The sequence below is a fragment of the Carya illinoinensis genome, chromosome 13 (genome assembly GCF_018687715.1).
Source record: "Carya illinoinensis cultivar Pawnee chromosome 13, C.illinoinensisPawnee_v1, whole genome shotgun sequence".
Taxonomy (NCBI): Eukaryota; Viridiplantae; Streptophyta; class Magnoliopsida; order Fagales; family Juglandaceae; genus Carya; species Carya illinoinensis.
In genome coordinates this window covers 33,768,053-33,790,048 of record NC_056764.1, presented here as the reverse complement: position 1 = coordinate 33,790,048, position 21,996 = coordinate 33,768,053, and the positions used below count along the sequence as shown (strand labels likewise).

Genomic DNA, 21,996 nt, shown 5'->3' with positions numbered 1-21,996 from the left:
CACGTGAATCACACATGTTAATCAAACGACAACATTTCAGCCCATCTTGGATCAAAAGTACCCATAAGGAATTCGATAGTGTGATCCATGTACGGATTTAGTGGCTAGAAGGCGATAAATTGGACATTTTTAGATTCTGATAAGAGAAAAGATATGAAAAAACAAAGGGAGATAAAAAATCGGTATAAACATTGAGAAGATGGGGGAGATGAAAACAAAAGGAATGGAGGCCCAGTCCCCAGGCAGGATCGCGGACAGAGATAGATTCTTGGGTGTCTAGAGAGAAGGAAGGAATTAGAGGATTTTTTTTTTGGGGGAGAGAGAGAGAGAGAGAGAGAGAGAGAGAGAGAGAGGTTGGATTCCTTTATTGAAGAAAATCCTATATTGGATAAAAAAAAAATTAAAATACTATATTGATTCTAGTATATATGCGCAATGACTGTGAAGATTTGATATAATTAATACATGAATGAAATAACTAAAATATATAGCTGACATATGCAGGACCCACAAATTTATTAGATTATACAAACATATATAATTAAATTAATTATGTAACTTTCAATTAGCAATGGCTATATATATGTGAAGAAACTTCGTGGATGCTGCATTGCGTGCATGCATGGATATATATTGGCCGGGTGATGTAAACCTTTCTTATACGTTAATTAAGCTCGATCGATCGATCGCGGGACGTATATACGTACCGATCACATCAGCAAGCAAGCTAGCTAGGCCAAAGATAACCACAAGTACAACAAAACCCAATAATTTCAAACCAATTTCCCCTGCTTTATCCCCCATGCACATTCGTTTTTTCCCTCAAGGCTCAGCCTTTTAATTTTCCCCCCACCCCAAGTACATGGCCAGCAAGATCAATATTTTTGGCCTAATTAATTAGATATGGAAACAAGGAAATAAAAAACAAAAAACAAAAGATATGTTGGCCGGGACCTGATAGCCCCAGACATTTGCATGTACACGTTCCTACGTAGCTAGTCCCTTCTTTTTTGTGTTCTTGCATGATGTTCATGATCTTCTGACTTAATTAGTTAATTTCCATGTCAGTTGGTGAAAAGGGTTTTTCCCATTTGTATGAGGCTGATCCTTGAATTCATGTCAAGCTGTTCGCTTTTCTTTTGGGATTCAACATCATCAAAATCTTGATCTTCGTCCTCTTCTTCCCTTTTCAATGTAACATACTTTACCTTCTCACCGTAAGCTTTAACCAAAACCAAATAGAAGCACACTGTAAAAATGGTGAACGCAATCAATAACCAGCTAAATAGAATGTTTGTCAATGACTTGGCGCGATGATTGGCTTCATCTCCGGTGCACATGACCTCTTTGTGACCGTCCTCATCGTTAATGAAGCAACCTTTAGGAATCACTGCCGGTGTCCAAAGCATAAATCCCGTTATTATAAACCAAATGCCTTGGAGTAATATGCTGGCTGACCTTACAAAGCTGACCAAGAAACTCTTAGGGAGACCAATTCCCATAAGAGTAGTGACCAAAGAAACAGTAGTAACAATTTGTAGAAGCAAGTGGTATTGGCCTTCCGGGCCCCTGTGATCAGATGAGTGAAGGTGGAAAAGAAGAAGCTCTTGTGCAAAGGCTATGGAACCGAGCAACATGGTTAGCCCGTACTGAGGAGCTTTGGTGCCAATACGATCAAGAACTATAGCAAACACCGCATAGACTAAGAGAGTCATAGAGATGGCTGAGTGCTCGAAGTTACGGAGATGGTTGGAGGGGATGGTTCCATCAGGGTCAAACGGTTGGTGTCGGTCCGGGCCGATGAAGAGCTCTGCGGATATGGAGGCACAAGAGCCTCCAATGATAAAGAATAGTTCCAAGTACTTGAATCTGGATGTTGGAAACCAAGGACTAGAGGTATAAGAAATTGGGCACCGAGCATGGAGCTTAATGTTGTTAAAGAGGTGCCATAATCCAATGACAATAAAACCAAGGCCTGGCAAAACATGTCCCACCATGCTACCCATCTTCTTGTGACAAGGTTCTCCTTCTTGCTTGCTGTCCTTGGAGGGAGAGCAGAAAAAGGGTGGGTTTTCAGTCGCTGTCGAGAGAGAAAGGGGGCAAGCACAAAATAAATGAGAGAGAGAGAGAGAGAGATCAGGTGTGAAGAAGGATTGGGGGGGAAGAGGGGGGTTTTATGAGTGTGGTTGGGATTGAAAATTGAAATTCCAAAGGACTTCGTACTTTGAGAAGGGTAATTAATTAGTTTGACACAATTATTTATGTAAAAGATTGTTGCTTACGAGTCGGTATATAAATAAATAGACCATGCATGGATGCATGCAGTATAGTACTTAATTATTTACCAATTATTACAAAATGAAAATTGTGCTAGCTAGCTAGCTGCACGTACAATGCAATATTTCTACAATTAATGTAACTTTAATAGTGCATGCATGCGCAGCTTGTCACAAAGTTTGGCCGGGAGAATTATACGTTCACATGATTCACCGATCCACCTAGCTAGCTATACGCATGCTATATATAATTAACTAGAATAAACCCATATACATATATATATATGCATGCATCTATATATATATAATATTTAATGAGTAGTACTATTGATTTTGGCGCATCGTGAGAATATTAATTAAAAGAAATGATATTTGCAGTCGTGATTATACAAGCGTCGTGTAGTCTTTTTGAAAAAAATAAATTAATATAGGACACACATGAAACAAAATTAACTTTTTAATCGTGGACTCTATTCTTTTTAAAAGTAATTATACAACGTTTACATACTCCACGACTGTACGTAGCATTACTCATTAATTAATCATATGTTGGGAATGTATGCACATCAGAAAGCGATGGCGCCTAGCTAGCTAGGTATCTTCCTGGAAGGAGCTCAGCTGATCAGAAACCATCCCGTACGTACGTATGTGATACTGATCTTCATGATCAATCTCAGCATGAGCTTCCACCAGCTTGTTAATTAAAGAGCCCTTTATAATATAATTTTGAGCTTCTTCATAATTTTGCTTCATGCCTACGTAACATGATATCATTATATATATATATATATAGATATATATGCAATAGGACTCCTCCTCCTCATATATTCCAAATCACTTCTTAATTTTATACTTCTTCTTCTTGACTATGTACGCGCTTTTAATTTGTGTCATGATCATGTGTGTGTTCGTCGTTTAGTTTATATATATATATATATATATTATATGTATGCGTGTACGTACACTTTCCAAACTTTGCTAGTAATTTTATTGTGAAAATTATAATAAGAAAAATTCTATACACCACATTAGTCATGACAAACTAGCTTAGGATGCGCATTCCAAGAGATATAAGATACATAATCTATAAGCCCAAAGCGCGCTGTTAATAGTATTCAATATATCATCATGTGTTATACGTGTTTTATGAATTATAATATTCATGACTAATTATATATAATTGCATAAGAATTTTATATCTTCAAGCCCAAAGCCATTAATATTAAATTGTTCAATATCATCATGTGTTCTACGTGTTTAGTTATAAAAAATTAAATTATTTCATATAATGATTATAATTTTTTTAAATTCTCACATAAAATACAATAAATAATTTAATTTTTAAAATTTTAAAATAAAAATTATTTAAAAAAATTATATTATAATAATATTTTATTTAATTTTTAATAAAATATTTTATTTCATCTTAACCGGATAAACAAACAATATAGGTCTCTAATTATTTTTTAAAAGACTGAAGTAGTACTATTACATCAACTACTCAAATATGGTAAACCCCTTTTAGGGTCAATCTTTTTTCAGCTAGCAATTAAATCTTAATATACAAGAAAACTGAGCCAGCAATATTGTGAATCATGGCTAGTACGTACTACTTTTCACTTGAGTGGCCATGATATACTCGTGTGATATTCACGCGCCACTTGAGTGGCACAAGAGCAAGAGTTTTTTCTAGAAAATTAAACCTTTATATGCACATTAATGGAGGTGGGGTCATGCCTTCGATTGAAGTGGGAAACGAGGAATGGGTCGAACGAATTAGAGACAAAGCTCCCCTGTACTCCACTCTCATGCGGGAGATTGGAGATGTGACGTTATATTTGGAGTCTAGGAGGACCTGAGTTGCGTTTTGAGAGGAGTTGCAGATCAGGTTCCTTCAAACTGCGTACAATATCCATGGCTAAGAGACATGACTGCAAGGCCCCGCACCAGAAGAAAGAAAGCAAGCAAGTGATTTCTTAAGGACATCTCCATAGCTTTTACGTAGATAAGCTACCATGCTCGCAAGGAACATTTGCTAGCTACCTACCTAGGAGGGCTCTAATCTCTTATTCAATACATCAATAATAATGTCACATTCAAGTTCAAAAAAATAAAAAATAAAAGGAAAAGTCTATATGCAACCGGCTTATATCCCCGTTGCGGCCCCGGGGCCTACGTGGCATTAAATGATAAACGACGCCGTTTTATTGCTGCTAAAATCCCTCTCTTTTCCCTCATTCAATTTTCCTCTTCCCCGCATCCCTCTGCTTTCTCTTATCTCTATCTTCTCTCATCCCTCTATTCTCCACGTAACCCTAAGCCCAGATCTAGATTTCCTCTTCCCCTGCATCCCTTTGTTTTCTCTCATCTCTGTCTTCTCCCATCCCTCTCTTCTCCACGACCCCGTGAACCCACACGAACCCATGAACTGGCAAACCGTTCTTAGTTTAGCTTTTTATGGGGGATCCACTGCAAGAAAAGAACACTGCTGGTAATGACAGAGTGCTTAGCTTCTTATAACTTTTTTGTTTTTTTTTTTTTTTTTTGTGAAAGATCATGCTTGTAGTCTGATCAATTTTTTATTCTTGAAAAGAATGCTGCTTGAAATTGTTGTAATGAAGTTTTTTTTATTTGTCTCTATGTCTTAGGTAGGATGTTTCACTGTTATTTTTTTTATGAAATCTGAGATTTAAAACTTTTATTCCTTCGTGCTAGTTTTTGCTGTCGTCTTTAAGGACTTATCTCAACTTGAATGGATACTTCTTATGCAAACCAGGGGTCATTGACGCAAGAATTCTTCATCACAAGTTTACTGTGTTGGGCCATATTTGTTGCTCTTCCCAACATTTTTTGCTTTTCCAGTTGCCAAGTCTTTCCTTTTGAGCATGTAGTTAAATAACCTAAATCATACCTTTTCCCTAATTTGATGTAAGTCATCTATATCATGCTGCCTCTTGTAAGTTTGTCTGTATTCCACATGGTTGATGTGGCAGTTCACTTTCCACTAGCTCTAGGATGCTTGGCATGACCAGGTTTAGTTTGTTTGAAATGTTGTTGGTTAAGTACTAAAACAGTCCTTGGGTCTTACATGTTTATTTTTTTCACTCTTTGATTCAATTTTATTAAATTGCTCCTTGGGTTTGTCCATTTTCTCAAATTATGACCTCCATCATATTATTTTTTTCATTTTGTTTCATTCAAAAAATGAACAAAACAGAATTTGTTGTTACAAGTGAACTTGTTGTTAGTAGTTTGGTTAGAGTAACTAATGCCCCTTGGTGCATATCATTAACTAAGGGTTTTGAAGCTTCAAACTTAAGTTTTAGAGGCAGTCTTTCGCTTTCATCTTATATTATGCTGATCTGCATTTGTATCTTTTTTAATATGCACAAACTAGTACTAGAAGAAATTACCTTAGCCTAACATGCATATGTTTGCAGAGACTCTGCCAGATGTGACACCTTTAAGGACCACAGAAGAAAAGGAAGAAAGTAAGTTAACCGAGTTTCAAAGTGAGATACTTCAACTAGCAGCTGTTCTTAATGGCGACCACTTCTTGAGTAGTTTCCCAGATGAAATGAGCAGCAAAATGAATGTGAAAGAAGCACATGAGTATGTGGAGGGTGTTGTTGCAAGGTTTAAAAGAGCTAGCAAAGAAGCCATCATGTTAGGGGTGGATGAATCTACCATTGTAGATATGAGATCATCTCTCACCAACAGATCCTCCATTCATAATTAATAAATAAAAAAAATCCTCCAAAGTCATCTTCCCTTTTTACTCAATTATATATGTTAGTGTCCTTTCTTTGGTTATAAATATATCTCAGAAAGTGACCACCATTTTTTTTGGTTTTTGTCAGAAGTGGAATAAATTCCGCCTTGAAAAATCAAGGGGAAGTAGTACTTTCTATTGTGATTTTGGCTATAATCGTTGTCTCATTTGCTTCAAGTGGTTATAGATGCTATCAAAACCCCCTGTAAAGGAAATTGATTGCTAATCTAAAGAGATTAGCCAATCACAGCCCTGGAAAATGATGATAATAAAACAGATTCATCAACTCTTGCGTGTATTTAGTTAATATAGACATCCACATTAAAAAAATAAATTGAAAATAAAAATAGATGTAGCAATTTCTGTTGGAATGTTTATGGTGCCAAAAACTGGATGGGACTTGAATGCAAGGGGAAGGAATGCAGAGGGGTTCTAAGTTTCTAACAAGCTAAAGCAAGTTAAAAGCTGAAATACTCAAACTTTTTATGCATAATGATTAAGCCATGGGATTTTTGCATGGAATGAAAGGCACGGTAAAATTACCCAGGATTCTGCAGTGCATCACAGGCACGGTAAAGTATAAAGTCAGCTGTGAAATATTGCATTTTTCAACAATTGCTTCCTGATGATATGCATATGAAATTAGTAATGCCTGATTCACTTCCTGAGCTGAAACAAACAAGTCACTTCCAAAGGCACAAAATTATGATGTCATGTCATTAGCTTGCAGATGAAAATCCATTAAATCCACAAATCCACCAAAAATCCATTAAATCCACAAATAAATTCCTTAAATCCATAAAAAAATCTCTGGATTACATACAAGCAACATAAATAACATTAAATTCCAAAAAAATACATTAAAGTCTTAAAAAATACATTAAAAGTAGACAAAAACCCATTCAAGCCACAAAAATCATTCATGCAGTTGTGATCCATCCATCCCATTCTTGTGGATTTGGTCTATGCTCATTAATTTCTTCAACTGCAGAGGATGTACATGGCACTTCAATTGGAGTTTCCGTGTTATGTGGAAATGGGTAACCAGCATTTGGCATAAATCCCGGTGACCACGCAGGCACTTCTCCATAGTAAGGGTGCATGTAATTTGGGCTTTCTGGACAGGTTGATGGTATGTCCTACATCATATTGGATAAAGTTATTGAATAATTTTGGAAATATATATCAACTCAACACATCTTAATGTTAATGATAAATTAAACTATAGAACATACCGCGGATAGGGGATTTGAGTTACATGGTGTTAATGTAGATGCGTGTTCTTTCCCGTTTCCCATGCTGAGAGGGAGCCAAATGCAAATACTGGATCTAAAGAGTAAAAATGCAAATAAGGGAGCAAAGAAATACAGCAGATATAGATATTCCTTCAAATAAATATAGGAGTATTATAACCACAATAATAAATTAGAAGCAATGTGAGAAGCAATGTTGATTGATAATTTTTAATTAACTCGTAAAATTTCTCAAATTTGAACAGTACATAGGTTTAATGCAAATTTTCATTCAAGTTAATTTTTTTGAGTGTTGAATTTTTGGAATCTAATATCTACCCCATCCCATAAATTCCTAATCACCACTTACAACTTACAAATGTGCTTTAAGTAACTTTTAGGCTGCAATCAGTTGGAGTGTCACTTCCAAGCAAAACAGGATATTTAGAAATGCCACACGAAATGAAATGTTTTAATGAACCAAGCTCTCTAATTTTGGGTTTGCCTTCAGATATTATGTAAAACCAAATAAATCATTTCAAGCAACCCTATTCTTTTATAAAAATTTGATTTTAATGCCCAAGGGTGTGTACCCTGCATACATAAAATTGTATGTGAAATTATCAATCCCTATCAACTTTGGTCCAAACAATCATGGAGTTCAAAGCTGCAGTCTGCAGACACTCAACATGAGACAAATAAATTCAACAAATGTTAGTCCAGATCTAGAATGTAAAAAGCACTCTTGTTGATATTTTAGACATTGACAAACTTGGGTTAGTTGGTAATATATTTGATGTGAACATGAGCCCCCGTGGTGCACTAGATGCAGAAAGAGATCCATAAACAGAAAGTACTTCAATATGCAAAGGATTTTCGAAAGGGTCAGTACGTACGGGGCTCAGTAGCACTTCTCTACTAGCAAGACATACGGTACACCAAAATTACCATATCTAAAAGACAAAGACCTTACAAAGGAGTTCTATTGCACAAATGTCTCGGAGCGCCAAAGTTTCAAAGTGCAGACAGTGAGGTACCTCGTGAAGAACAAGGACATAACATATGGACAAAGTAATTTTGTGCAAGCTAACACATAAATATATCAAAAATTCCTGTTCAGGCACGAAAATGGAAACCCAAACAAAAATAATTAGCAGATCTAGCTACTGGATCTAAGGATAATATACCTTATCGCTCTCTCCCCTGCAACAACGACTCCACCCAGTAGCTCTCTCACCCACGACGATGACTGTGACTCAAAGATGTGGACTGTCCCACGACGGCGTGTTACGGACAAGGAGAAGAACAAACTCGGCAGTGGTTTAGGCACAAAAATGAAACCCACGCGAAATTGAAAATGGAAACCCATTTCATTTTAATTCCCGCTTCGTCCGTTGTTGTTTTTTTTTTTTTTTTTTTTTTTTTAATATATAAATAAGTTAACTGACGTGGCAGTAACCACGTCAGCCGAGGACGCACCGGGGGCGCAACCCCGGTGGTATATAGAAGAACTGAAAATAAAAAAGCTCGTTTTGGGATTATTCAGGAGCTTTTCAGCTGAAGTTTGGACCAAAAGCTAGCAAACGTGACGTTAATGATTTTTTTTTTTTGAGTGGAAGCAGCTTCATCGATCGAGTACATGCAGGGTCTATGCAGAAGAAGAAAAAAGTTGGCAACATCAGCGTGCAGTTCATCATCATTCATAAGGTTGCCTCCATTAATGCAATAGCGACGTGACGTGCTTTTGAGTGAGAGATTGAAATCTTTCCAAGAAAGTATTAGATGCTTAGAAAAATGAGCTGCATGCAGGACTTTCCTTCTTTCATTTTTTTAACACAAGATCTATTAATTATGAGATAATTTCTTATGGATGTGACGCGCGTACGTTATTAAAATTATTTCAAAATTATTAATCATTAATTTTAAACCATATGAAAATTATAAAAGTATTATGCACGTGCTCAAATTCTTTATAAACTGTCTAATAATTCAAGAACTTTAATTAGGAAATGCATGATGCGCATGCACCAAATCTCTTCCCTCGTGCCATGATATCTTTAATTTCCCATTTCATCATCAGCATCAACATATTTCTAATTCCCTCAATCGGGAAATTTCTTACAATAGTACTATACGATGATCACAGGAATACGACAGATTCATGATGCTGGTCATGTGTAAATGTCGAATATGTTATATCTTAATCATAATTAATTGATTAGTTACTGAATCATGTAGGATGTTTTGGCGCTTGCTTGTCATAATCTATAAATGATCATATGTTGTTATTCATGTCAAAGGATGCATCCTTGTCATCAACAGTTGTATGTTAATTAAAGCCTCAGTGTTTTTTATGGGTATTTACTTAGTACTTTAATTTATTATCGTTGATGTTATATTGTTTTTTTTAATATATTCTTTTACGAAAGGTAATTTTCATGGTACGTACAGATTGCCTAGAAAATTTATCTCGTTGAGTGCAACGCAAGGTGTCAGGAAACAGCCACATGACCGCGCTAGCTTGCGGAAATTAGATCGAGATCAGCTAGATGGGGTTTAGCTTCGGATTATCCAAGGACTACACGACATGAATTGATCATAAATAAAGAAAAAATAACGACAAAGCTAATTAATTTATAAATGTCAAACCAAAAATATTTTTATACAAGTTGGTGGGTCTCAAGATACACTAAACAAATTCATCTCTCTCTCTCTCTCTCTCTCTCTCTCTCTCTCTCTCTCTCTCTCTCTCTCTCTCTCAACTTTCTCTAGACATACAAACACAAGAAGGGACTCGCCTAGCTCTAAGCTAAAGCCCCATCAATGCAAGCTAAAATAACTCCACCCCCAACATGCACTACTTTTCCCCTGGCTCACTTAACAAAGTTCAATGCTTTTCTTTTTTCACCAAGCCAGCAAATTGTTGCTGACTTAATTAATTAAAATACAGGGCGATATATCCCATGCACGACTTAGTGCTTTCGTACCCAATGCTAATTACTCACATCTATCCCTTAATTCTATATATGCTAATTATTAATCAAACCTACCCCTAACCAAGTAACATCCCTTTTTTGTTCTTTCCATCTTCTACCTTTCCATGTCAATAGGTGAAAAGGTTTTCCCCATTTGAATAAAGCTCTTTGAGTTCTCAAATTCGCTTTTTTTAATTTGGGACTCAACATCATCATAATCTTCTTCTTGCTCTTCATGATCATCTGACTCCTTTGTCAATGAAACATACTCCACCTTTTCGCCAAAAGCTTTAACCAAGAAGAGATAGAAGCACACTGCAAAAACTGTGATTGCAATCAAGAACCAGCTAAACTGGATGTTTACCAATGATTTAGCCCGGTGAAGAGCCTCGTGCCCAGAGCAACGGACCACTTTGTGACCCTCTTCAAGGTGCATGAAGCAACCTTTGGCAATCAATTCTGGTGTCCAGAGCATGAATCCCATGACCATAAGCCAAATACCTTGGAATAATATGCTGGCTGACCTCACAAAGCTGACCAAGAAACTCTTGGGCAGACCAATTCCCATGAGAGTGGTGGCTAAAGAAACGAAAATAACAATCTGTAGAAGCAAATGGTATTGGCCTTCCGGGCCCATGTGGTCGGCTGAGTGAAGGTGAAAGAGAAGAAACTGCTGTGCAAAGGCTACGGCACCAAGCAGTTGGGTTAGCCCATGCTGAGCTTTGGTGCCAATTCGATCAAGAACTATGGCAAAGGCGGCGTAGACGAAGAAAGTCATGGAGATGGAGGAGTGCTCGAAGTTATGGAGATGGTTGGAGGGGATAGTTCCATCAGGGTCAAGGGGCTGGTGTCTGTCCGGGCCAATGAAGAGCTCCATGGCTATGGAGGCAGAGCAGCCACCCATGATCAAGAAGAGTTCCAAATACTTGAATCTTGGGGCGGGGAACCATGGGGGAGAGGTATAAGAATTTGGGTACCGAGCATGGAGCCTGATATGGTTAAAGAGGTGCCAAAGACCAATGAGAAAGAAGCCAAATCCAGGTGCAACATGTCCCACCAAAGTGCCCATCGCTTTTCTTTCTTGGTTTTCTTGGCCTTGGAGGAGCTAGGGAGATCAGGAAAGCACAAAAATAAAAGAGAGGGAAAAAGAGAGTGTTTGTGTTTGGGTGCGATGATGTTCAAGAATGAATAATAATAATGGCGGCGAGAGTGGGGGTTGGGGTTTTAAGAAGGGTCTGGGGGTTGAAACGCTGAAATATGCAAGGTGGGGCTCTAGAGGCTTCTAAGGTGGGTTTCGAAGTTTGAATTTGCCAATTTCTGACTTGGGGAACAAGATTAATCAGAATTGACCAATGGGTTTCCGGGTAAGAATTTAGCAGCCTGTTTTCTAGAACCCAAAATAAATAGATCAACAAGCTGCATGGACGTACAAGTACTGTAATATTTGATCTTTATTGAATTTAGGTATTGGGAAGTGTTGATATATATTATGAATAGTAATAAAAAAAAGATAAAAAGTAATAATAGAATATTAAATAATAATATAAAATAGTTAAAAAATAATAATAAAATAATAAATAATAATGGAGTATATTGATAAGTGTTGAAGTATTCCCAGTATCCAAACACAAGTATTCTAAAAATTGAGGAAATTTAGCATGTACTTATTTTATAATTTGTTGTTTGCCACTCGATCCGTTAGTAGTGACTAATTTCCCATTCTGATCATATTTTAAAAAAGTATATAATTTTGGGTTACTTGCCGTGCACGTAATTATCTAGTATCTATATCTATATGTGTATGTATATATATATATATGCATTAAAATACACAATTCATAGGTTTCTAACTTCACTCATTAATGTACCTTACCGTATAAGCTGCTTAATCACCACTCTACTACTACTTCACGTACATGAGGATAAGATATGACTTTCAATTTCTTTTCTTATCGATCCATGGCTATTTTAGTCTTTTCATACATATGATAATGAAATATATATATATATATATAAATATATATTATATGTGTATGAGAGAAATTGAATATTCTTGTAATGTTCTTCAATATTTCTCCCATTGCGACGGCGACGGCGTCGTCGTTAAATACCTTTTAATTCTGGGTTTGGACTTTACATATACAGCTAGAGAATATATATTTAGGAAAGTACCAAATTAGAAGACCTTTCTTTTTATCATGTTCCTCTTCTAATTTTTTTTTTTTAATTTTAATCTAATATAATATAATATTTTAATGGAATGATTAATTATACAATATAATTAAAAATATATATTAATTTTTCCCCAAGTTGGATAATGATCATTTCTTTCCAACGGTCAATTCCATTGGCTTTCTCATAATTTCTTTTGCATTAAAGATGCCATTCACATGTTTTCATATACATATCCGATCCTTGCACGGCATTTCCTCCACAAATGGTCAACCTATACATTTCTTATGCGATGGATCTAAAATTTAAGAAAGTTGTGGAATTGTTATGGCCAATTTTAATTAATGTTAAGACGAGATCTTTTGGGTCGAACATAAATGCATTGAACTTAGTTTATTTCGAGCAAAATTGTCGTTTTGATCTTTCCATTTTTTTTATAAGCACCGTGCATGATATATATATATATATATATATATTTATATATAATATAAAAGGGATAATTGTAATTTAAATATTATTATAATATCATTAAATATAAGATCATAACGTTAGATACAACCTTAAAGTATAAAATCATCAGTCGTTGCAATCAAGACATGACATGAATAAAATTGTATTTCACTTGAGTCTTTTATAATATTTTAATATTTTAATATCAATCCGTTAATATAAAAAACTAAAAGCCCATTATCATGACGAAAATACAATTAAGCACTTAAGTCAGCTATGACGTTCTCTGAAATTAACTTTGAGATGACCAGAACATCCAAGGCAAATCACATTTTCTTAATTAATATATATATAATATAGGTTTTAATTAATAATAATTACGTGGCATGCTTATGTATATATATTATTATATTATTATATTGTCTAAATTAACGTCATCGTGTACGTAAGAAATTAAATGGGATTTAAGTAGTTGGTCAAGGAAATGAATAAGTTGAGAGAAAATACTTTTGGAAGATTCCTCATCATCATCAGGATCCGACAGGATTAACATTCGATCATCAAAATACGGATTCAGCAAAGAGATTAGAGCTGGCCAGCGCGCTGGCTTCTTGAAAAGTCATCTAAAGTACGTACCCACGCACGCATGCAGGCACGGAGACCGGAGTATTTTCTGCTTCCTGCTTTGGAAAGCTGATCTGGCTAAGCCTCTAGAAAGCTGCCTCTATCGGCCGTCTCTTGACTGCAACTTAACATGATATATAAATTTGGACATGCATTTTAAAGAGGTCGTACGTACTGCATGCAGTTATGAATAGTCAAAGCGGAAGGAATTACCTAGAAGTAGGTGGCGAGACCTCGAAATCAGTTGCTTCGTACCGTTCGTCTCCTATGCGAGGTGGGCATCCACACCGTAAGGGCGGGATAGGGGACCCCGTCCGTATGAGATGCCCCAAGCGGAAGTAGGGGATAGATATGCCGCGACTTCGGTCCGATTTTTTCCATCCTGCCCTGTGTTATATATATATAATATTATATTATATATTTTTATATAATAAATACAGTTTATATATAAAATGGTTTTATTAAGTCACTTAATGAAATAGCATCGTTTCATTAAGTTTTAACCATGAGGGGTTAACCCCCCCACGTCGCCTCTTCCCTTCGGCAAGCTTCTCTCTCTCTCTCTCTCACACCCAAGTACCCCGTTCTTTCCTCCCTCTCACAATCTTGGTTGGAGACTTGGAGTCGCTCTTGTTCTCTCCTCTCTCTCGTACGACGCCGGACACACGACTCACACGATACACAGTAAGTTAACTCATATGCTTTTTCTTCGTTGTTTTTTATTTTTTTTTAGTTTTGATCAGAGATTAGAGGAAGGATGTGTTGAATTGGAGATGAGGATGGGATTTGTGACTTGTGTACTGTGGATTCGTGATCATTGTGCATGTGTATTCAGTGTTAGGATTTTCTTGCTGTGATTATTTCGGATTCCATCTAAATTGATTATTTTTTTGTAAATTTAATTGTATTGAAAACCCCTAAAGGGCTAAAAAAAAATTAAAAAGATATGTAAGTCTACTATTTGTATGCATTTTTTTATGATTGTGTTGGATTGCACTTTAAATTTATTTATTTATTTATTTATTTATTTTTGTGTTAGAGAATCAGGAATGTCTTCGGATTTCAATGATAGCTCGCCTACCTCAGCCAATACCCCTACCCTAGAACCTAACCCTACTCCTACCTCTATAAGGAGTACACATTGCCCTGCCCCGAAGCCCACACAGGGCAAGAAACCTGTATTCATAGTTTGGCAACACTTTACCAAACTAGAGGGTGGTGACACCAACAACCCACAAGCTAAATGTAATCACTGTGGAAACATCTATGGATGGTACTATAGGAAACATAGTACATCCCAGCTGAAGGTCCATTTAGAGAAATAATACAATAAGAGTCTAATTTTAAAATCCTTAGTAGAGAATAGTCAATTTAGACTAGATATTAAAATGGCGGATGAGAGTAGTGGGGCCGAGGGTCCAACATTGAAGGGGTATACGAAGTATAATCCCGATGAGTGTAGAAGGAAGTTAGCTCGTATGATTGTCATGGACGAGCTGCCTTTTCAGTTTGTAGAGGGTAAAGGGTTCCAAGAATTTGTCCAAGAGTTGGAACCGAGATTTGTACTTCATTCTTGTCATATTGTGACAAAGAATATTAAGAAGATGTACTTTCATAATAAAGATGTTTTGAAAGAATATTAAGAAGATGTAATTCCGTGATAAAAATGTTTTAAGGGGCTAATTAGCGGGTTTGGTAGTTTGCCTCACTACCGATACTTGGACTTCTATCCAAAATATGAATTACATGTCGTTGACTGTGTATTTTATTGATTCTGATTGGGTTATTCACAAAAAGATTATTAAATTTTGTCAAATAACTGATCATAAGGGTGAGACGATTGGGAAGACCTTGGAGACCGCAATAAAGAAGTGGGGGTTGAAAAAGATTTTGACTGTTTCGGTTGATAATGCGTCGTCTAATGATGTTGCCTTGGGATATCTAAAAAATTATCTTAAAGATGCAAATAAGACATTTTTGGGTGGTGAATATTTGCATGTTAGATGTGCTACACATATTTTAAATTTAATTATGACTGAGGGGTTGAAAGATGTTGATGACTTGGTTGCACGAGTTAGAATGACTGTGAAATTTATGAGGTCTTCTTCTTCTAGACTGGAGAAATTCAAAGTTGCTACAAAATTTGCGGGTATAATATTAAAGAAGGGTCTTTGTACTGATGTTCCTACCAGATGGAACTCAACCTTCTTGATGTTAAGAGACGGCCCAAGAATATAAGGCAGCCTTTCAATTATTGGATGATGAAGACATTCAATATGTCAAATACTTTGATGAGCACAAGGGATTACAAAAGCCTAATGATGATGATTGGGTGGTAGTTTCTACTTTTATTGATTTTCTCGGATTATTTTACAATGTCACATTGAATATATCTGGTTCCTTGTACCCTACATCCCATGGATTTTGTCAACAAATATGTATGGTAAAAGAAGAATTAGAATATATGCGTAAGGATTCCAATAAAAGGATGAGGGGGATGACAGTGACCATGATACTAAAATATGACAAGTATTGGAGAGATTTGACTAGAATAAATATTTTGTTATATGTGGCTGTTATTCTTAATCCCCATCTAAAAGTTTCAGGCTTGTTATATGGGTTGGGACTTGCTCACGATCAGATATAAACTAAACTTATTGGTGAATTGGTCTGAGATACACTGACTAAATTGTATGATGAGTTTAATGCAATTAAGGGTGGTACTATATCCAAGACACATACACCTACCCCAACGCCTTCTATAGACACCGTGACCGGGCCTCCTACAAAGAAGCACAGAATGCCGTGGACTAAGGCCCTCATACAGAATCTCACACTAGTCCATCAATCTACGGAGGTGGTTTCTGAGTTAGACAACTATTTGTCAGCAGATATAGTCCAAGATGATGATGATAATTTCGATATACTAGGATGGTGGAAGAATGCATCAAAGAAATATCTCATCATTTCTGAGATTACCCGTTGTATTTTGGTCATCCCTATTAGCACCGTTGCTCAGCCTTTAGTACCAGAGGTCACATATTGGATCATTTCCGTAATTCATTGTCTCCTACAACTGTAGATGCATTGATATGTACACAAAGTTGGATGATAAGAAATGATATTCATGTTCCGAATATTTTAGATTTTAAGGAGACCGATGAGGGTGATGATCAATCTGGATTTGGACCACCTGGTAATTGTTTTTTATTTTATTATTTTGATTTATTTATATTCATTTCAATTTTATCGTTATTAATTTTAATATTAATTTTTGTAGTAACACATGAGACGACGTCTAACACCTTTGTAACATAAAAATGTGCTCAAGTCCGGGCCGCCCCAATTGTCACATGCTCACAGTCAAAGACAAGCCACAACTGACAGCTCTCTCAGTCCCTTTTTAATATTCAATTTTTAATTATTTGTTCATATTTTATATTCAATTATTTGTAATATTGATACAATGTCCCTTAGACACTTTTATGTTTGTAATTTTATAATTGTTTAGCCTTTCAATTTTGTAATAACATAGTTATTATTATTAGTTTATTAGGTATTAGACTCTTAGACTATTAACTTTTAGTAGCCATAAAATCAATTACCATCCAAGATGTTGCCCAAATGACTAACACAAGAGGAGGGTGAATTGAATTGTATTAAAAAAAATAACAATTATAAATCAAATATATAATATAAAATATAAACAAAATATGAAATAACAATAAATATAAAGAGTAAGGGTAAGAGAGAAGCAAACTCAGTATGTTAACGAGGTTCGGCCCCACTGCCTACGTCCTCGCCTCAAGCTACCCCTTGAGGATTCCCAAATTCACTATTCAACCTCCTTCAGGTAGAGATAGAAACCTATTACACCTTTGAATAACACCGCTACAAAGGATACGTGTAGAACACCCTCTACACTTGCAATCACCTTCCACGTGGTGATTCAACTATTCCCCGTGTAGAATACTTTCTACACGCACAAGGGTTATACACACCCTTTTTCTGATACAAAAGCTGATAGTGGGTTGGTTATCAGAAAACACTCCTCAATGAGTGAAATAAGAACAATACAACGCAAACTATATCTCTCAAAATGAACAAGGATTAAAGCACATATCTCTCAAAATGAATAAGGATTAATGCTCAATGCTTAGAGAAGAGAGAATGAAAGTTTTGAATGAATGTTGTATGCTCTTGGTGTTGTGAATGTGAAGCTCTCAAATGATCTATTTATAGGCATATGAGACTTCATATTCAAATTTAAAAAGATTCACATGTCAAAGACAACATCATTCACTTTTTCAAAAAATTCAAATAAAAGGTTCTTTTTTTTCAATTGTCAAAGACAACATCATTCACTTTTTCAAAAAAATCAAACCTAATCTTTTACTTTTGGCATATGACAAAATGAGCACACTTTCCTTTTCAAAAAATTCAAACCTAATCTTTTACTTTTTGCATATGACAAAATGAGCACACTTTACTTTTCAAACTTTTCAAACAAAATCATCTACCTTTTGTATAAGTCTAAAAAAGCATCAATCACTTTTGAAAATATTCAAATAAAACATGCACATGTGAAAGATGACAATCAATTATCTTTAATATTTTCAAAGTTCAACCCTTTAATCAAGGCATGCACATGCAAAAGATGACAATCAATCATCTTTCAAAATTTTCAAATTTAATTTTCAAAAATATTCATGCACATGTGAAAAATGTATTTTAATGCTTTATGATAAAATATTAATTTTGAACATTAATCCTAATTTTGAATTTTAAGAGATTTATAACATTACTCTATAACTTTAATGTGAACTTGTTTCCTTCTTGCTCATACTTGGTTCTTTGATGTGCTTGATTCCATTGTGTGAACAACTTGAACTTGAAACTCCTTTATTCTTTGAATTCATTTGTTATCATCAAAATCCATGTGTAGATTTATAATCACATGAAACTTGAAACTTTGGGTTCAACAATCTCCCTATTTTTGATGATGACAAATACTTGATAGAACTTGAAACCTGTATTAATACTTAAGCTCCCCCTGAAAATATGCGTTAGTTTTTCAAGTAAAAGTATAAATATAATTCCAAGCATATATAACAAGTTTAGCAATTTAAACAATGTTAATGTTCTAGTCTAAAATTTCTCCCCCTTTTGGCATCATTAAAAAGGATCGGCAGCAAATAAATAGACTAAAGAAAATGATGCGTTTAATAGTCACTATAGATAATTGAAAAAGGAGCCGTCCGTGACCCGACAAATGCTGCAAAGTCTTGAGGCCTAACTCTATGAATTTAGTGCGGTTAGAGATTTAAACAATCGCCTGATGTTGTTAACAAACGTGATTGAAGGCTCTGATTTGCTATAAAAAAATGATCATTTTCATCTATCGGATGCCAAAAAAATAATTGCTTCTTGACCTGAGTTCTGTTTTACCACAACGATAGAATGGCTAAGCAATTCTCTTCCACTAATGTTCCAGACTTGAATCAGGAACCCTTGACGCATCAATCATCAATCTTCTCTCCTGAGGCCGTCAGTACCATGATAGGAGCAGTGAACCGTTTTTCTAGTAAGGCTGATTCTGAAATTATTGCAGAATCAAGAATGCTCAGTAGTCAATATGCTGCCTCTGTTACAATCATGTCTCGAAGGTTAATGGCGAGGGTGAGTGAGATTGATCATCTTAACATGCAAATATCTGAGTTACGACAGAAACTTGCTAATAAGGATAGTGAGAATAAAAGACTAAAGCAAGAAAACCAAGAGTTGAAAAAATTTACAGATTGGTATGCTCATGATCTGCAACCACGAATAGAGGAGCTGGAACGAGAAAGGGTTCAAATACAAGGTCAACATCGGCAGATAACAACAGAGGTTCATCGTTTACTAGAAAAATAGGAACAATCTACTGTTAATCTCGCTGGGTTAGTAAGAAAACTTTTGACAATGTGTGTCCAGCATATCTTGTATTTCTTTTGACTAAATAAGATTTGAAGAGACAATAGTTTGTCTTATTCTTTATGCTATCTCTATAAAATCAGTCCTGAAGTTCATCTAATCCGCATCAAGTTTTCTTCTCATCTCTATAACTCATCTGCATTCTTTCAACATTCTCGTTTTAAGCCTTCTATTCTTTTCTCAATGGCTCATTCTTCTAACATTTCTCTAGATCCATCCATGAGGCATTCTGCATCTCAACCTTCTGTCCTTTCTGCAGCTGCCATTGGTGCCATGTTGCAGCAAGAAAATAATAATCTGACTAATAAGTCAGATTCTGATTCTATTTATGACTTGGTGAGTTTTGAGACTCGCTACTCTTCCTCTATTGTTGCTTTTTCTCAGCGGCTACAAGCCAAAAATCACGAAGTTAAAAAGCTCAAAGAACAAATTGTTGTACTTCAACGAATTGTTCAAGAGTCTCACACAAGGGAATGAATCATTCGGCAGAAGAATAAACAGTTGAAATCTTTATTAGATTCTTCATTCCGCTTGCTAGTTCCCATGGATAAGAATGACATGATATTGTATGAAGAGAATGAGCGTCTCAAACATGAGGCTAAGAATCTCAAGTTTATGTAAAAGTATTTAAAAAATGTATCTCTATTTTTATTAACTCTGGTCTATCTTTTAAGATATATTCATAGCATGTATCATACCTATTTCTCTTCTGATCATACATAATCTATCTTCTGGTAAAGGTTTTGTGAAAATATCTGCTAACTGATCGTGTGTGTTTGTGAACTCTAATATTATATCGCCTTTTTGCACATGATCTCGAAGAAAATGATACCTTATTTCAATATACTTAGTTCTAGAATGTTGTATTGGGTTCTTTGAATGATTTATAGCACTTGTATTATCACATTTGATTGGAATGTGATTATACATGAGTTTAAAATCTTCAAGTTGTTGCTTCATGTAGAGAACTTGAGCACAACAACTACCCGCAGCAACATATTCTGCCTCAGTAGTAGATAGTGCAACAGAATTTTGTTTTTTACTAAACCAGGAAACTAGTGCATGATCTAGCTAGTGCTTTTTCGATCTATTTTACAGCCAGCATAATCTGCATCTGTGTAACTGATTAGATCGAAAGATGTGTGCTTAGGGTACCATAACCCTAAGTTAATTGTACCACTAAGATATCTAAAAATGCGCTTAACTGCAATTAAATGTGATTCTTTTGGAGATGATTAAAAGCGTGCACATAAGCACACACTAAACATAATATCTGGTCTACTGGCTGTTAAATATAATAAGCTACCAATCATACCTCGAAATATTTTCGAGTCAACTGGCTTACCGGATTCATCTTTATCAAGTTTAGTTGATGGGCTCATTGGTGTTCCAATTTCCTTAGCATTTTCCATCCCAAATTTCTTCAGTAATTCCTTAATATATTTTGATTGATTGATGAATGTCCCACTTTTTGCTTGCTTAATTTGTAATCCGAGAAAAAATGTAAGTTCTCCCATCATGCTCATCTCAAATTCTTCCTGTATAGTCTTAGCAAAAACTTGACACATATTTTCATTAGTAGCACCGAATATTATATCATCAACATAAATCTGAATCAAAAGAATATCATCATTTTCATATTTAATGAAAAAAGTTGTGTCGATTTTTCCTCTTGAAAAACCTTTTTCAATCAAGAAACCACTGAGTCTCTCGTACCAAGCTCTAGGAGCTTGTTTGAGTCCATATAGTGCTTTTGTGTGTTTGAAAACATGATTTGGGGAAATATGATTTTCAAAATCTAGAGGTTGCTCAACATATACTTCTTCATTTATAAAACCATTTAAGAAAGCACTTTTAACATCCATTTGAAAAAGTTTGAAATCTTTATAACAAGCATATGCAAGTAGCATTCGAATAGCTTCTAATCTTGCGACAGGTGCATATGTCTCATCATAATCGATTCCTTCTTCTTGATTAAAACCTTGGGCTACAAGTTGAGCCTTATTTCTAGTAATAACTTCGGACTCATCTTTCTTGTTTCTAAAAACCCATTTTGTTCCAATAATAGTATGATTTTTGGGTCTAGGAACAAGTGTCCAAACATCATTTCTTTCAAATTGATTCAACTCTTCTTGCATAGTTAGAATCCAAGATTCATCAAGAAGTGCGTCATCAATATTTTTGGGTTCAATTTGAGATAGAAAAGCAGTATGATTGCAAATATTTCTAAGAGATGATCGAGTACTTACACCTTGTGAAGGTTCTCCCAAAATTTGTTCCACTGGATGATCTTTCACAAATTTCCACTGTTTGGTTGCATCTTGTATTAAATTTTGATGATCTTTCCTGATGGCTCCATGTTGAACTTCCTCTATTGTTTTCTCTTTGTTGAGATTGAGACTTTCTGTGTTATTATACCTCCTGTTTCTTCATCAATAGATTTCTTGGAGAATGGAGAATTAGATTCATCAAATATTACATGCATAGATTCTTGTACAGTCAAAGTTTTTTTATTGAATACT

General features: G+C 35.4%; 4 protein-coding genes across 4 annotated transcripts; 1 reads left to right on the top strand and 3 right to left on the bottom strand.

Moving 5' to 3' along the window:
- Positions 1 to 610: 610 nt before the first annotated feature.
- On the bottom strand, positions 611 to 2,155 carry LOC122291351 (transmembrane protein 45A-like). Its single transcript, XM_043099039.1, has one exon. It carries the CDS (start codon positions 2,004 to 2,006, stop codon positions 1,065 to 1,067), a length of 942 nt encoding a protein of 313 aa, XP_042954973.1. The 5' UTR covers positions 2,007 to 2,155; the 3' UTR covers positions 611 to 1,064.
- Positions 2,156 to 4,505: 2,350 nt separating this feature from the next.
- On the top strand, positions 4,506 to 6,041 carry LOC122292614 (non-specific phospholipase C6-like). The gene is made up of 2 exons (XM_043101059.1): positions 4,506 to 4,767; positions 5,717 to 6,041. Exons 1-2 carry the CDS (start codon positions 4,734 to 4,736, stop codon positions 6,013 to 6,015), a joined length of 333 nt encoding a protein of 110 aa, XP_042956993.1. The 5' UTR covers positions 4,506 to 4,733; the 3' UTR covers positions 6,016 to 6,041.
- A 726-nt stretch (positions 6,042 to 6,767) lies between these two features.
- LOC122292513 lies at positions 6,768 to 8,670 on the bottom strand. The gene is made up of 3 exons (XM_043100906.1): positions 8,468 to 8,670; positions 7,284 to 7,377; positions 6,768 to 7,187 (listed from the first exon to the last, which is right to left on the bottom strand). Exons 1-3 carry the CDS (start codon positions 8,647 to 8,649, stop codon positions 6,969 to 6,971), a joined length of 495 nt encoding a protein of 164 aa, XP_042956840.1. The 5' UTR covers positions 8,650 to 8,670; the 3' UTR covers positions 6,768 to 6,968.
- Positions 8,671 to 9,886: 1,216 nt separating this feature from the next.
- On the bottom strand, positions 9,887 to 11,531 carry LOC122291318 (transmembrane protein 45A-like). Its single transcript, XM_043098995.1, has one exon. The coding sequence runs from the start codon at positions 11,322 to 11,324 to the stop codon at positions 10,371 to 10,373; it is 954 nt and encodes a 317-aa protein (XP_042954929.1). The 5' UTR covers positions 11,325 to 11,531; the 3' UTR covers positions 9,887 to 10,370.
- Between the last annotated feature and the right edge of the window lie 10,465 nt (positions 11,532 to 21,996).